Source organism: Physella acuta, unplaced genomic scaffold, assembly GCF_028476545.2.
Source record: "Physella acuta isolate Inbredline_101_S28 unplaced genomic scaffold, ASM2847654v3 ptg000063l, whole genome shotgun sequence".
NCBI lineage: Eukaryota > Metazoa > Mollusca > Gastropoda > Physidae > Physella > Physella acuta.
The window spans coordinates 640,399-658,284 of NW_026731583.1; the positions used below are offsets into that span (position 1 = coordinate 640,399).

Consider the following 17,886-nt stretch of genomic DNA (forward strand, 5'->3'; position numbering starts at 1 on the left):
AATCTGTCCAAGAAAGTTATTTATAGATCTAGAACTAGAATCTAGGTCAAACTAAAGATTAATTAGTTAAAAACAAAATCCATTTTAAAATCATAATACATTTTTGAGTTTCTTTATTAAACTGATCTAGAATAGGTCTAATCTAGATCTAGCAAGAGTTACGCAAAAACTAGTCTTGAGCAAACCAGTCGTAGAATCTAGATAATTCTATCTAGATCTAGATAATAATGAGTTTCTATACTATACTATATCAGACCTTCATTATTTTATATAAATCTTTATTTGTTTAGCTATGGAATTTGGCTTATTTAAGATAAAATTTAAATTGACAGTTACTAGACTTAGATCTAGATCTAGATCTAGATAGGGACTATGCGCATAAATCAAGTTGATAAGGAGACTCAAAGTATTACACTATGCCATAAAAAAAACATCAGTTACGTCACGAATCTAAATAGCTAGGTTGTTAGAGTATTAGGCTTTCATGCGATTGGCTCGGGTTCTAGACACATCACGTCAATTTAAAAAAAAAAATCCATTTTTTTGGGTCGATATGAATGATAAATTTGCCTATCTGAACTTAGCGGGATACAGGGCAGGTGAAGTAGAGTTCATTTGTTTCTTTGTCCTAAGCATATGAAGGGATAGTGTGGTCAGAGACATGCTCGGCCGGAATAGTTTTTTTAAACGATAAAAACATGTTTTCTTAGACTTGGCGGGACACTGGGCAGGTGAAGTAGAGTTGAGTAGGTCACCTGTGATGTCAGTATATAAAGGGATAGTGTGGTCAGACCAATGCTCAGCCGTTATCGGTGTTTTTGAAAGATAAAAAAAAACGTCTTTTTAAATGTGGGGTGTGGTTTTTTTGTGATGATAAGTCACAGACGTGATATCTTTTTATGGATGACCCCTGAAACCCACAGTTATCTAAAGGATGAGCGGTAGTCTTGTATACTACTAAAACTCAAGTTTGTTCACATGTTTGAATATTTATTTGTTTGTTTGTCTGATTGGCTACTGGACAGAATCTGCACTATGTGTAGAGCTGTAAAATAGTATGTAGGTCGCGATTTTTTTTGGTTTTCAGACATACTGTTAATAACAAATTTATTTAAAACGTTAATTAATTAATTGATTTATTCATTGGTAGATTAACCACATTAATTATAAAAGTTTAAAAGAATGGCTTTACTTTGTCTGAATAGTGACGTCACATGTTTTGTTTACTTTTTAGTACAATAAATGGTGGCTTCAATTCAGATCTTTAACGCGTTATACATGTTATTTTCTGCTGGATATAACTTTAACAATACGTCCTTTTGCTGTTTTTATTACGTTCCAACACTTATATCAATTTTCAACTGTCTTTTTCATTTAGTTTTACAATAAATTTCTCTAGCTGTACAATCTGTCCAAGAAAGTTATTTATAGATCTAAATATCAGGTGGCCAAGAAAGTAATTTATAGATCTGGAATCTAGGTCGACCAAATTATTTTAAAATCAGAATAATTTATAGAGTTTCTTTATTAAAATTTTTAGTCCTTAAATATTTTATATAAATCTTTCCTTTTTAGCTTCACGGATCATCTAATTCAAGAATAATACAAGTGATTTATCTATCTAGGTTCTAGATCTAGATCTAGAATCTAGATTCTAGAGTTACGGAAAACTAGACTTAACCAAACCAATCGTAGAATCTAGATAATTCTATCTAGATCTGGATAATAATGAGTTTCTACACTAAACTATTTCAGACATTCATTATTTTATATAAATCTTTGTTTGTTTAGCTATGCAATTGGCTAATTTAAGATAACATTTAATTTGAAAGCTACTAAACTTAGATCTAGATCTAGATAGGGCCTATGCGCGTAAATCAAGTTGTATAAGGAGACTCAAAGTATTAAATTATATCACAAAAAAACATCAGTGACATCACAAGTCTAGACAGCTAAGTTGTTGGTGTAATAGGCTTTCATGCGGGTGGCACTGGTTCTAAACATACCACGTCAATGTTAAAAAAAAAATTGCATTTTTAGGCGGCTCACTGGGCAGATGAAGTAGAGTTGAGTAGGTCATCAGTGACGTCATATATGAAGGAATAGTGTGGTCACACCTATGCTCAGCCGAAATCAGTGTTTTTAAAAGATAAAAACTTCTTTTTGAATGTGGGGAACTGGTTATTTTGTGATGATAAGTGACAGACGTGATGCCATTTATGGATGACCCCCGAAACCCTAGTCATCCAAGAGATGACGGGTAAGTCTAGCATACTTCTAAAACTCAAGTTTGTTTACATGTTTGAATATTGTTTCTTTTTTGTTTGTTTTTTATGTCCGATTGGCTGCAGGAGAGAATCTGCCCTATGTAGGTAGAGAACACTTTTTGTTTTCAGACAGAATATTAATCACAAATTTATTTAAAGACGATAATTTATTTATCGATTTATTCATTGGTAGATTAACCACATTAATTATTAAAATTCTAAACAATGACTTTACTTAGAGTGAATAGTAGGCCCCTACGTTACATGATTTATTTTACTTTTTACGACAATAGTGGCGGCTTCCATCGAAGATTTTAGTGCTTATTTCAACAGTAAAATCGTTATAAAGATAAATTTCTTTCGGCTATTGCTTTAACGATATGTCCGTTTGCTAATTTTATTACGTTCTAAAACATATATCAATTTTCAACAGTCTTTTTCATTTAAGTATACAATACATTTCTCTAAGTCTAGAATCAAAAGATCAGCTGCCGAAGGAAGAAAAAGTTATAGATCTGGAATCTAGGTCAAACCAAAATTAATTAGCTAAAAATAGGAACAATTATAATATCACAATAAATTTTTGAGTTTTTTTATTAAACTATTTTAGTCTTTAAATATTTGGTATAAATCTTTGCTTTAGCTTCAAGGATTATCTAATTCAAGAACACAAGTGATTTATTTCTCTAGGTTCTATATCTAAAACTACGGGAAAACTCTCTTAACCAAACCAGTCGTAGAATTTAGATAACTTTATGTAGTTATAGATAATAATGAGTTTTTATACTAAACTATTTTAGAGCTTCATTCTTTTTTATAAATATTTGTTTGTTTAGCTATGGAATTGGCTAATTTGAGATACAATTTAATTTTAAATAATTCTAGATCGACGGACTATTCGCGTAAATCAAGTTTTTTACGCAGAACAAAAGTAATATATTTCAGTAAAAACATCACTTATCGTACGAACCTAGATAGCTAAGATAGTAGCGTATTTGGTTAACATGCGGGTGGTACGGGTACGAGACACATGATGTCAGTGTTATTTATTTTTTTCAATTTTTATGACAAATTTTAAAAAATATTTTTTTAGATATGAGTTATAAAGTTGCCTATATTAACTTGGCGCGATACAGGGCAGATGAAGTAGAGTTTACCTGTTTCTGTGTCCTTAGCATATGACGGGATAGTGTGGTCAGAGCTATGCTTGGCCGGAATCCCTTTTTTAAACGATAAGAACTGTTGTCTGAGACTTGGCGGGAAACTGGGCAGGTGAAGTAGAGTTGTGTAGGTCACCTGTGACGTTAGCACATGAATGGATAGTGAGGTCAGATCCATGCTTTAAAAGACAAAAATGTCTTTTTGAAGGTGGGGTCTGGTTATTTTGCGATGATAAGTGACAGACCTGATGTCATTTATGGATGACCCCAAAACCTACAGTTAACTAATGATAACGGGTAGTCTAGTTATTTATATAAATGCACCTGTGCTCTGATTTTTGACCTTTACAGACGTTAATTTATTTTGCAGTGACAGGAAAGATACGAAAATTGAATATAGCTTAAGGTAACTCATTCTCTTTTGAAGTCTAGACCAACGTGTTTAAAATGGGCAGCCTCTGTATGCAATATAGTAGAAAATACAAATTTACTGTACACAAAAACAAAAACACAATACAAGAACACAATTATAGATTGAACAAACCCCAAATTTAATTTTTTAAAAATTCTAAAACCTTATTTATTTCAAAATATTTTCTGTGGAATCTTACAAATCAAGACTACCCCTTAATCGCAGGCGTAATCTCTGACGACTCCAACAGGAATAATCGAATATTTCGGCCTTAATAAACAAGCCTATCGGTCGTTATCGCCATTTTTATATGCTTATCTCCCCTTCTGTTCTTTCATGAATTATTTTAATTCCTTCTCAAATTACTCGCCTGTTAGATATCAAATTATTTGTTTAAAGGGATATAACCCGTTTGGCTTAACACACATAGAATGTCACGAATTATGTCCCAGGTATGAATACTACAGATGCTTGTATGTTGATTATAACTTACGTATACCACAGAAAGTAGTACCTAAAAATTATTTTGTCGAGATAAATAGTGTGATCCATTGAACATATCAATTTCGTACCACTGTAATATATTCTAAGGCTGTACAGTTCAAAATTAGCAGCGCCTCATACATTTGTTTAGTATATCAGTTATCTAGAGCCTCATGTTAAGTTTCAAGCAATGAAATGTGGTGTGGATGGTCTCCTTGTACTTGCTGCTCATGCTGTAGTAGATGACGATGTTGACGGTGGAACTGACGGTCTCCATCAGGTACGACAGACAGCTGACGACCAGGAACACGTCAAAGTACACCCCGTACGCCCCCAGCTCCGGAACCAGTCCAGCAGCGGTTAGAACCGCCGACTGCGGGATGAGGCACACGATGAAAACCACGGCGACCACCGACAGCATCATGACGACTCGCTTTTCTTTCTTTGAGATCTGTTTGTTGTCAGATTTAGAGTTGCAGGACTGGCGCCAGAGGGATTGTTTCTTCAATGTCGCCGCTATTGTGACGGTGCTTGTTATGATGATGATGAAAGTAAGATAAGGCAGGAATAAATCGGTTATCAAGTAAGATATATCAAAAACGTATTTATTATTTTCTCGAAAAACCGCTGCAAGAATAGATTTATTTGTTAGAGGGTTGAATACCCAGTCTAAATAAGCGGCGTAATAAGTTGGGAATAAATCAAGTAGAAGAACAAAATAGATGGTGATGACGATGAATGTGGAGACGTTTTTGGTGATGATGCGTTTGACTTTAAGCGGCGCAAGAACACACAGACATCTCTCGAACGACGCGAAGGCCGTGATGAAGCCACACACACGAATGAAGTAGTTGTGGGGGTTGAACGCCAGCATGGCCATTATGTCGATGGCTTGGAAGGGGAGATCAGCGTTGAGGAACCACGGGTTGACCACCAACGCGTAGAACATGCTAGTGACCAGCGCCCCGATGTCGCTGACCGCTAGAGCCGTCAGTTTGATGTTGACGGTGTCTTCATAGCCCAGCTTGTAGAAGACGATGATATTGACGACGTTGGCGATGATGCCGAGCACGCCGATGAACTCGGAGCAGACGAGATTTAACACCATGAAGGTTTCTAGCAGACGTGGAGGCAGGAGACTGCTGGCGCCTAAAGTAGAGACTATCAAAGTCTGTGGGGACGAGACTGCTATATCCTCCGTCCTATTTTCATGAAACTCATGTAACCGTCTAATTCTAATATAACTTCTAGATATATTCCCAGCACTAATCGAAGCAAGCAAACACATGATCGTTCTAAATATTCTCCATTCACAATGCTGCACGTTGTTATAACACAACAATACTTTTTTATTTACATACACAACAATTAGAATGAAAATATCAACCCAGATTTTTAAAAATTACTTTGTAATAAACTATAATTAAAAATAAATTTTTCGACTTTGGCCAATTATCAAGATGACAGGACTTTGTTATTAAAAACTCTGTAATTTTGACATCTGGGAAAGAAAAAAATACAACAATTTCATTATTAGACTGAATATTTCTTTGTGCTTAAGAAACTCCAAGCCTTTACTTCTGTCGAGACAACATCAATTCATTTAATTACACACAGTCTAGGGGACTCATGACTGCTGCCATACTTTGATAATTATACGTGTATGTTTTGAGAGCGTACAAATACATTCCGCAACCTGAATTTAAATTATTAAAATAATTATTGTCTTCTTTATCATGAGTAGATAACTCCTGTCTAGTTGCTAATTAAAGCATAATTTTAAAACAAATTATAACCGTTTGACTTACAGTTAATGATTATCATCATCATCTTCTAATCCCGACTGTGCCCAAGACACATGGGGAAGATGAAATAGAGTACATCTGTTTCAGGGACCTCGGCATGTGAAGGGATAGTGTGGTCATCACTATGCCCAGCCGGGAGATTGGTGGACTCAGGAAAGTTCTGCTGACTTGACCCCGGATGCGACTTTCGGGTTAGTCCCCACGGTTAATGATACTAGTCATTATTGCGACTTCATTTGAATCTAGTAACAGTTTAGCATTTCTTACTGTTGGTTATAGATCTAACATTAGTTTTCGACAATTCGATTTCGAAATGTGATATTTGCTATAGCTTGTGTTAACATGTAAATAAAACGTGTTTAGCTAACCATTCTCTAATAATACATGTTTATACCTGCTAAGAGAGGGAGAGAGATAGATAGATAGATAGAGAGAGAGAGAAGGAGAGAGAGAGCTAGATTACTAACCCGTAAGTCTCGAAGTAAAATCCGGGTTCAAGTCTGCAGAACGTCCTTCATTCAAGGCCAGCTGGTACCTAACTCACGTCAGGGAAAGTGTAGGCAGCTGGGCATAGTGCTGACTACACCATCTCTTCACAGAAACAGGTGAACTCTACTTCAAATGCCTCATAGACCGTCATGTTTGGATGGGGAACTTTACTATTTGCTAAAACAAAAATGTCATTGAGTAGAAATAAACCATCCTGTTTTATTCTTACAGCTGTGTTATATAGATAACAATCAACTTAGTCAGGTTTTAATCCAGCCTGCTGTTTGCACAACACAATGAAAGTAAAAGTTTTTTTTTTCTAATACTAGAACTAGTAAAATAAGTGTTTAGTTTATTGATAGAAAAGAAACACTTTTGAATACAATCCTGGTTTGGAGCGTATAAAATATGACTTCTTGAAATCACAAGTGTGTGAATGAAAGAATTGCGTATTTTTGTCACAATGTGCTGGTTAAGTTAATTTTAATTTAAAACGCGTGTTTATCAAATTATTGTACATTTTGGTGTGAAAATAGTACGATGTAAAAGACGCAAGATGTAACTTTATTAGCAGCTTAAACAGAGAATTATCTCTCATATGTACATAAACGATTTTCAAGGGAATAAACATAAATTGTAATTTCAAAAGTGATCAACGTTTAATTAACACAAAATGTAAGAAGAGAAATCGTTGTTAATTACTTCAATTAGATACATTTAAATTTAGGTATGTTTCAAACAGTAATATTTCTGCAAAAAAATAAATTAAAATATTTAAGATAGCTAAATAAAACAAAAACGCCCGACTCTAAAAAACTTCTAAAAATTCTTTTATATTCAGAATTGGTGTTAGATGGTTGATAAGTTAAGTTAACTGTATTATGTAATACCGATTTGGCTTCCTTATTATTTAGGGATACAGAAATTTTGAAAAGTTGCAGGCAGAACAATACTTCTAGACCAGGGGCCGGCGACCTTTTGAGATGGAAGAGCCAAAAGTTACAATTTAAATTATCTCCCATTTTTTAAAGAGCCACTAACATTTTTTATTTCAATATTATGGTATTTGATTAGGATTTGGTATGAAAAATATTTATTCATAAAAAACATACGCATGTTTTGCACAAAACATAATAGAGTATTTAACTAACTCTGCTAGGATAACACAATAAAATTATATATAACTATATCCCTATTCCTATCCAATTTAGAAGTTAATAACTAAAAAACCATGTCACTCAAGTCAAATTAATGCACACTGACACATAAGAAAATGTCTACTGAATAAAATAAAATTAATAAATTTAAAATATTTGGGAAAAAATGTGCACTTCGGTAGTAGAAAGCATGTAACTACTGCCACGGGGCTGGCCACAGCACAGTTGTAGAACTGGGTCTAGTACCCAAGCGGCTGTCAGCTGTCTGTATACGCTCTACTCCACCAATTCTTAGTGTTTTTATCTTGTTTAAAGCTGTTTTTACAGTATAATATTTTTTATGAATTATGAAAATAAAAAAAATATAATCATTATGGAACTGGCGAGCCGCATCCTGACATCAAAAGAGCCGCATGCTGCTCGCGAGCCGCAGGTTGCCGACCCCTGTTCTAGACACAGCAGCCTACAATAAAGATATCAAACATAGTATACATACACTATAATACTAAAGTGCGTAATACAGTGATCATTTAAATAGAATCACACAAAATGCACATAGAAAAATCCATAACCGAACACTATGCCAACTGAGAAATGAAAGAATACAAACACTAACACTTTTAAATTTTGATGTATTTCGTGGAAAAAGTTTTGCAACAATGTACATATATTCATTCTTTGTTTGGAATTGACTACCCAATCGACACTAACGTCTATAAATGATCGATCTAAAGAGAATGAATTACCTTACGTTATTTTCAATTGCGTATATTTCCGATCACTGCAAAATAGATGAGGGTCTTTAAAGGTCATAAGCAAAGCAAAGGTGCATTTATATAAATAATAACTTGAATAAAAAGCTGCAATAAGGCATTTAAATATAAATAAATAAATAATTTTATATATATATATATATATATATATATATATATATATATATATATATATATATATATATATATATATATAGCCTATATATATATATATATATATAGCCTATATATATATATATATATATATATATAAAATGCGCTCGCGTGTGTGTTTGTTTAATGAAGCCAGTTCAGATCTAGCCTATGATATTCGGTGACTGACACGTACCAGCAAGACAAGTTGTTCATTCAGATGTCGGCTTTTACCAAACGCTTCCTTGTGTTCTAAAAATAGGCACAGTTACCGCCATGCCGAGACTGACTCCGTGAGATGGCAGTAGAGATTTGATCAGAGACTGATCCCCACCCTCCCCGTCCCACTCTGTGAGATGGCAGTCGAGATTTGATCTAAGCAGACGACAGCAAGCCATGTTTTCACACGGATGGCAGACACGATAACACGTCACCTGTCGTCTCGTTATGCGTCATTTAACTCATCAAATTGTATCTATTCTAATTCCTGAAAATTGGCGAATTGATTAATTTTTTGTTGTTGAAACGGTAAGTAGAAAAATAGACATATATCGCACAAAAAGTGCATCTAAACTTGATGATCTTGAATTATTTCAAGTTGATTTGTATCTGTTATGTAGGCTACTTGTTACTGGGGACTTTGACTTAGTCCTCTTTGCTCCTTATAGAACATAGGGTCTCAACCATTTCCTTCAATTTAATCCGATCCCCGGCTATTAATTTTGCCGTCTCACAAGACATCCCTGTTGGCTTCAGTTCTTCGAGACTCTGCCAACAGGTCTAAGTTACTGGGGAAGGTGTGGTCGAATAGTAGAGAGTTTGGTTAATATGTCGTAGGTCTCGTGTTCAGATCTCGACTCGGACTTGTGACTGTAGGACGTACATGAGTCCACACAGGTCTGACACACGTTGGGTAAAGTAAAGGCGGCTGGACATAGTGCTGACCACAACATCCATATCACCAAGTATACGGGGCTATGTCCAGACGGCTAGTCGATAAGCAAATGTGGGGAAGGGATTTAAAGTCGTTATAAGACAATTTGAAGTGGTTGGAGAGAGTGAGCTAATACATACAGTACAGAAGTGTAGGTAGGGAGCTAAGACATATAGTACATACAGGTGGGTGGGTAGCTAAGACATATAGTATAGACAGGTGGGTGGGGAGGAGAGGTCTTACCTTTAGTACAGGTAGACGGATGGGTCCTGCTCGAGGCCGTTTAGTTAAATTGTTTTCACGCTTGGGTGGCTATAGCGTTCACGTCATCCAGCGTCAGTCAGCGCACATAAACCTTCACGTAAGTGAACGTATATAAACAGGCTGGGTTGCTCGGGTAGGAGGCTAGTTAACAGATATTGGGTTCTGCTAGTGTCAAGTCAGACTCCTATAGAAATGTAGATACATTTATAATTATATTCATATATATATATATGTATATATATATATATATATATATATATATATATATATATATATATATATATATATATATATATATATAGGTATATGTATATTTGTATATTTTATTTCTATCTTTGAATTTATTTTACAGTGACAATAATGTTGAAACTTGCCATGATGCTGAGCGTTATAATACTGCAGATACAATTAGGCTTATGTGAGTACACATTCTAATTTGGGAAAGTGATAGTCTCTAGGATTAGAATAGAGTTCAGATTAGGATTAAAACAAGTTAAAGTTAATATGTGTGATGGAATTATGGTTTGGTTTAAGGATAAGGTTATGATTAGGGCAAAGGTTAGATTTAAGGTTGGGATTTGAGATATTGGAATAGAGAGGAATAGTAATAGGAGTACATGTATTCGAAAGAGTCTGTGGGTTATTCCTAATTATGGGTGATAGATAACAGGGCAAACACCCTGTTTACATGCCACCATCTACTGTCACTAGTGTAGATCACAGATAATTGGAAGAATCGAGAGAAGTAGTGCGTATTTCCAAGGAATTCTATTGACAATTCTAGTGCGCACAATTCTTACTTAATAACTAAGGAGAATTAGTGCACATAAACGGAACATGCACATGCATTTACAATTAGGTAAGAAGAAAACATTTTAGGTGATCTAGAGCGACATACTTGTAACAAAGATGAAATAGTTGTTTTGAGTTAAAGACTGCGGTAAACTTCATGACAACTTGAAATTATCTTCTATAGTGTGACTTTAAATTTATTTTAATAGTCTATATCTGTTCACGTTATAACAAGGAATATTGGGTGACCCATACATTTATTTTAATAGTCTATATCTGTATAACGTTATAAAAAGGAATATTGGGTGACCCAAAAATTATTGTTTTTTTAAAACAAAAATCTACTTTCCCACCTCTTCGCGCATCATAACAGTTAGACTCAAACTCACCACGCAATAATCACACATCATAACAGATAGACAGACACATAACATGCAATAATCACACATCAAAACAAAAAGGCCCGACCCTCTCGAAATTCCAAGCAAAAAACCAACCAGGTTAAACATAAAACACAAATTATCTTGTTTATGAAACAAAAGTACATGTAAGTGTGTTAAAATTTGTGTTACAAATGCAATGCTATGTAATACCATACACGTAATGTGTCGCTATATCTACCCCCAGTTCAAACAGAGGGCTACACCGACCCCTGCAACCAACCATGTTATCGAGTACTTGCGCCTGTGTGTGGGAGTGACGGACAGACGTACATGAACTACTGCAAGTTGGCAATCACAGCCTGTCAGTACCCTGAGCGGAACCTCACTGTTGTGAAAAAAGGAAGTTGTTGAAGTTCTCATTGTACCAGTCACATGACATTGTTGTAGTGTCTGTAGAATAAAACAACAGCTACTTGCAATATGAATGAACTATATACATTCTTTAATTAAATAATATGTAATAATATTTTGTTTCTTTATTTTTTTTTTCATATAATTAGTGAAAATCTAAAACACGAACTCAGAGTATAGTTCAATGTTGTCGATTACACTTTGTTATATAAATACTAGCCGCATACCCGTGCCCTCTTGCTCGTCCGCGGAATTTGCATTCACATTTTTTTCATTACAGTGAGTTGAATTTCTTTTTGAATTACCTCCCCTGACAACATTATAAAAGATTTTAATTAATTTTTTTCGACCCTACTGTTATTACAATGTATCCAAGTTTTCTAAGAATCTAATCGAAAATATTATTTGACATTGATCCGTTTAATATATTTTAGTAATGTGCATTTACTTAATATTTTCTTGACGTTATTCAAAAGAGTAAAAACATTGTGAACTATAAAAAAACATTTTAGTCGTTATATAAGCAAACCCTTCTCGCATTTTTATAAAAATGCAATGCAATATAAAAACACTGCATGGTGCGATGTTTACTTTTACGATTTAAAAATTTTTGGCTATGACGGAATGACTGACACACTACCAGCAGAGTTTTTTTTATAGAATAGTTAGAAATAAAGCTTTAGACAATACATCGTCGTTATCATCATCAACATCAACATCGTCATCATCATTATTATCAACACTGCCCGTTACCCCTACTGGGGTAAGGACTACCAACCAATGATTTCTAGAGTTCTCTGTCCTGTGCCATTTTCTCAGCCTGACTCCAGGTGTAGCCCGTCTGTAATTAGGAACAATTAACATAAGCTATTGTTTCACAGTTTAAAATATTTGGTTGTAAATTCAATCGCGTTTTTTAAAATCTTTACCAAAATTACAAGATTTGACGAACATGTGTGACATGTTAAAAATACAAACGAATGTGAATTCTACACAGTGTTGAGTGAATAAGTAACTTGTTGAATATAAAAAAAAATATTTAAAATGTGAAACTGACACCTGTATATTCAACAAGTAAAAAGGATCACAAAACAATATAACTTAATTAACTTACAGCTGTGGTCAATACAATGTAACATTTTTTGCCAATGAAGAAAAGCATATTTTATTTACGTTACGAACAGCTGTACAAATCGTAATTGAAGAACACAACTGTTAACGTTTTCTTTTCATTACGAATTTGAATTTAAAGAGAAACTTTCGAGCACAAGATCACACTAGGTCAGGGTATTGTTGTGGCAAGAAATTATTACCTAAGCTTGACGTTCTAGAGTACTTCCTCGACAGGTGAGAAAATGTTTATATATATATATATATATATATATATCTATATATATATATCTATATATATATATATATATATATATATATATATATATATATATATATATATATATATATATATAGATATATATATATATATAGATATATATGCTTTTGTGTTCCCGAGAAATATGGTGCTGTTATTATTGAGACAGCTTGGTATTGCTGACACTGAATTGTCTATTTTGAAATGTAATCACTTAAATTGAATGCTATGGTTAAAGCTTAGTCGTATTATCTGCGTATGTCTTGTTTGTTTAAGTCTATTCTGAACTTGTACAATTAGTTTTTGACACATAATGTTATATAGATTTTCCAATGTGATACAAACATATTTTTCTAGATTCAACATACCTAACTAATAGTCAAGTTGGATATATAATGAAAGTAAACTCAAATATATTTAAAAATAAAATAAATTTCTTTAACAATCTATTAATTTTATTATTTTGATAATATTTGTAGTAATAGTTTATTTAATTTTATAAATTGAATACATTTTATAATACTTCTAAATACTCCGTCACGCTTGAAGCATAGCTTTAACCCCCCCCCCCCCATCTGGTTGAAGAATCCGATTGACAGCATCTGTCCCACGTGATCACCCCCAGGTAATCAGACCAGCTTAAGTGACGTGGGTAAGGTAGGGGGGGGGCGGGCAAGGTGACCTCGGTTAACGACATTACAAAAAACGTTTGTCACACTATTTAAGTAAAGTGAAAGGCATATAAAATTGTAAGTAAAATGACGCTAATCTTTCAGTGGCGATAGTGTGGTTAGCCCTATGCCCAGCAGTCCTTTCTTTTCCTAATTTAAGTCAGGGAATCCTACGGAGTTGAGTCAAGGATCCAAACTCAAATTTTCAATTCCAACAATGCAAAAATTTGAGGCAAGTTTTTTTTTAGTTGCATCACGTGATACTCCCAAGGGTAAACAAAACGCATGACATTGTCGACATTAATGTTGTTAGCTAAACCACATGTAAAATATTTAGCATACGACCAACCAGAACGAATGTAGACGGAGCCATAAAATAGCTTTCAAGAAAAATTAAAATTTTATTACCTTATAATGTCGAATATATTACATTAATAAATTCTGCTTGAGTCTACCGCTTGTTATTTGTAACATAAAAATAAATGTAAGTAAGCAAATGGAAAGGTGCTTTTTTCACGCAGACAAAATGTATTATTAGGAAGGAATTTACCTTGGATGTGATGGAGTGAAGGGTGGGAGGGGGGGGGGGGTTGCGTTATAAAACGTTAAAGGGGAGGAATTTCAAAACTGTCAAGGGCACGGCTCCCTAAGTGCACTTAAATCCAATTTTGTTTTTACTGTTTGATGGATACACATAGATGGCCTGCTTAAGTTTGTAAGGCTTGACTGACTCTACAGCTGTTAGGCTTTGAACGACTGTAAACGTTGTATGTATATATCAAATATTATTATGTTACATACTATTAATTAAGTATATATATATATATATATATATATATCTATATATATATATATATATATATATATATATATATATATATATATATATATATATATATACATACTTATATATATATATACATACACACATATATATATATATATATATATATATATATATATATATATATATATATATATATATATATATATATATATACATACTTATATATATATATACATACATATATATATATATATATATATATATATATATATATATATATATATATATATATCTTTCTATATATACATATATATATATATATATATATATATATATATATATATATATATATATATATGTGTATGTATATATATATGTGTATGTATATATATATATATATATATATATATATATATATATATATATATATATATATATATATATATATATATATATATATATATATATATATATATATATATATATATATATATATATATATATATATATATATATATGTATATATATATGTATATATATATATATATATATATATATATATATATATATATAAATATATATATATATATATATATATATATATATATATATATATATATATATATATATATATATATATATATATATATATATATGTTTATCCTTAGTGCAAATGATGTTGAAACTAATCCCATTGATGTTTGTTGGGTCCTTGCTGTTCTGCAATGCAGTTTGTATGTATACATTTTTTCATGAAATAAGTCGTTTTATAATATAAATATATGGTAATTAGGAGCTCGAGAACAGTAATTACCGTTACCAATTATTTCCACAAGAATTACTTTCCCCACTACCCCAATACAAAAAAAAAAATCTCCGAGGTTAATTAATAATTATCCCCTTGAATTTCCATTCTTCATAATTTAACTCTAACATGGATAATGATATTGATAAATATAAATATAGGGATACAGGTACGGGTAGTGGTATGGGTCAGTTAAGTTTAGTGACATTTAGTTGGATATTGATAGGGACATGGATGGAGGAAATGTATGGCTACTATATGTATTCTAAAGCAGCGAACATATTCCCAAAGGAGGCTGATAAGATCGATTGATAGAGGGGAGATTACTATGACACAGTGTCTCTGAGGGAGGCTACAGATCATTGTTTCTTCCAGACTTTTTTCTCCGGGGGGGCACTTGAAATTTTCGGGGGGTGGGGGGGGGGCGGTAGACTTTTTTTGGGGGGGGGTGGGGGCGGACACTGTTAAAAGAATATATTTTCTATATAAATTATATAAATTTCATTTCGTTCGGGGGGGGGGGGGGGAGGGCGGTAAATAAAATTCGGGGGGGGGGGACTATTCAGAATGGTGGGAGGGAGGGGGTTACGAGTGTGCTATACCCATGGGCATTTCTCACACACTTTTGTTCAATTGTAATAATTAGAATGTACGTTAATTATCATATTCGGGGTTAATTAAAAGGCGGGGATTTGACGGCCATAAATATATGTTGTATCAATCATAAATAAATATTTGAATTATTTAAAAATATTTACATGCAGATATGTAGCACAACACGCTTATCTGTGTAGTTAACATCGGGTTACATATCAGTAAATCTTGTTGGTACTGACATTTCCTGTTCACGTTTCGCTTTTTGTATATCTCCATGCTATCGATTTAAATCGCTTTATTTTGCTACACTGCATGTGATGTTTAGATAGACATCGACAACTATATTGGGTTGGATTTTATGGCTTTTATGAACCATAAAATATTTATGTTTTGGGATTTTACGGCCTCGAGATTTACCCCCCATGGGGAGAGACTTTAGATCCCCCCCCATCCGAGGCACTAGAGATTTGTATGCGATTTACGTATGTGACATATCATGCGGATCGTATTATACCGAACGCTAAATATTAGGTAAGGAAACATGTATCATACGCCTGGCTTTATTAAAAAAAAGACTAATTGTGGATTTCTTAATGGAGATTTTTAATCTTATGGCTACGTTATTGTTATGATAACATTTAGCAAAATGGGTACATTATGTTTTATCAAGAATAAGCTAGAGTTAGGATTAGTTAGGATTAGTTTACCATAGCGACATTTATAAAAATGTCTAATATTCGTGCCATTATTCCTCAGTTCAATAGAGCTATTTAAGTTTATTTCAAATAACTTATATCTGTCTATTAGTTGGATGGTAGTGTGCACGACTGCTAACCCGATAGACTCGAGTTTGATACCGGACTCGAGTCCTTAGGACATTGCCTGAGTTCACCTTGTATTCGTGGGTAGCAGTGTTTCCTCCAGACTTTTTTCTCCGGGATGGGGGGGGGGCACTTGAAATTTTCGGGGGGGGGGGGGGGGAGGGTAGACTTTCTTCGGGGGGGGGCGGACACTGTTAAAAGTATATATTTTCTATATAAATTATATAAATTTCATTTCGTTCTAGGGGCGGTAGAATTTTTTCGCCCCCCCCCCCCCCCCCCCCGAAGAGATGCCTGGAAGAAACTCTGTTGGGTACCTGACACACTTTAGGTAAATTAATGAAGGCTAGACATAGAACTGACCAAACTCTACCATTACATAGTTCGCATAAGTAGTTGACACAAAATTATTAACTCCATTTCACCTATTGACCCCTCCCCCCTCGTAAAAAGGGTAATGCATGTTATAGTGAGTTCACAGTTGCAGGCTAAGTGTTACTGTTTAACCCCGCAGGCGGTGACCCCTGCGACAGGGCCTGTTACAGGGACCTCTCCCTCGTCTGCGGGAGTGACGGGCAGACGTACAGGAACGTCTGCTACCTGTCCATCCAAGCGTGTCGATATCCGGAGCTAAACATCAAGGTTGTGAAGAAAGGAATGTGTTAAGCTGAAACATCAGGAGCTAAACATCACAGCTGTGAAGAGAGGAATGAGCTTAGTTTAAGAGAAATCTTCACTCAATGCCTATTACAAGAAATAAAAAAAATATTTAAATATCAGTCGTGTTTACGTTTTGTCTTACAATACATGTATTGCTGTAGTGAAGATGTATTTGATACTTTCTCGTACAAGCTGTTTACAGAAAGTATCGTAATCGTGCAGAAAATAATCGAAACATTTTGTTTTGACAAAATCTGCCCTGACTACAGAATAAAATTACGTGTTGTTCCTTTGTTCGTCTGTTCAGTAAGGTGGACGAAATAGCATAAATACGTTGAAAATTCTAAACAGAGGCTTCTTTCAACGTTAGAGCGATTTCTAAATATCGATGTTATCTCAACCTTACATGCCTTTTCTGTACCCATAATCACAAAAAGTGCCATGCACATGTTACTGTAATACAACTATCCATTAGAAGGTTTTATTTTATTTTAAAAATTATCCAATTTCAAACACAAGAGTTACGTTAAAACAAATTTAAAATGAATAAATCACACTTTTAATTTACACGTCTACATACTTAAAAATTAGGAGAATATAGTAAATTTTTTTTAAATTCCAAGATTAGCTCTCTTTACGTGTGTTGGTTTATTTATTTAAGGATAACCGTAAGCAAGGGATATAATCAGCCATAGGGTGAACGAATTACAACCC

General features: G+C 33.7%; 1 protein-coding gene and 2 long non-coding RNA genes across 3 annotated transcripts; 2 read left to right on the forward strand and 1 right to left on the reverse strand.

The window, feature by feature from the left end:
* Positions 1–4,485: 4,485 nt before the first annotated feature.
* On the reverse strand, positions 4,486–5,610 carry LOC131950601 (putative G-protein coupled receptor AH9.1). Its single transcript, XM_059312813.1, has one exon. The coding sequence runs from the start codon at positions 5,608–5,610 to the stop codon at positions 4,486–4,488; it is 1,125 nt and encodes a 374-aa protein (XP_059168796.1).
* Positions 5,611–10,028: 4,418 nt separating this feature from the next.
* Positions 10,029–11,444, forward strand: LOC131949770 (uncharacterized). The gene is made up of 3 exons (XR_009388199.1): positions 10,029–10,070; positions 10,229–10,294; positions 11,296–11,444. It is a non-coding gene; the product is annotated as an uncharacterized LOC131949770 (long non-coding RNA).
* A 1,303-nt stretch (positions 11,445–12,747) lies between these two features.
* LOC131949765 (uncharacterized) lies at positions 12,748–17,184 on the forward strand. The gene is made up of 3 exons (XR_009388198.1): positions 12,748–12,809; positions 14,958–15,023; positions 17,027–17,184. It is a non-coding gene; the product is annotated as an uncharacterized LOC131949765 (long non-coding RNA).
* Positions 17,185–17,886: the final 702 nt, after the last annotated feature.

Coding starts and splice junctions, on each gene's coding strand:
- LOC131950601 (XM_059312813.1), bottom strand. CDS start 5,610: ATGTGTTTGCTTGCTTCGATTAGTGCTGGGAATATATCTAGAAGTTAT.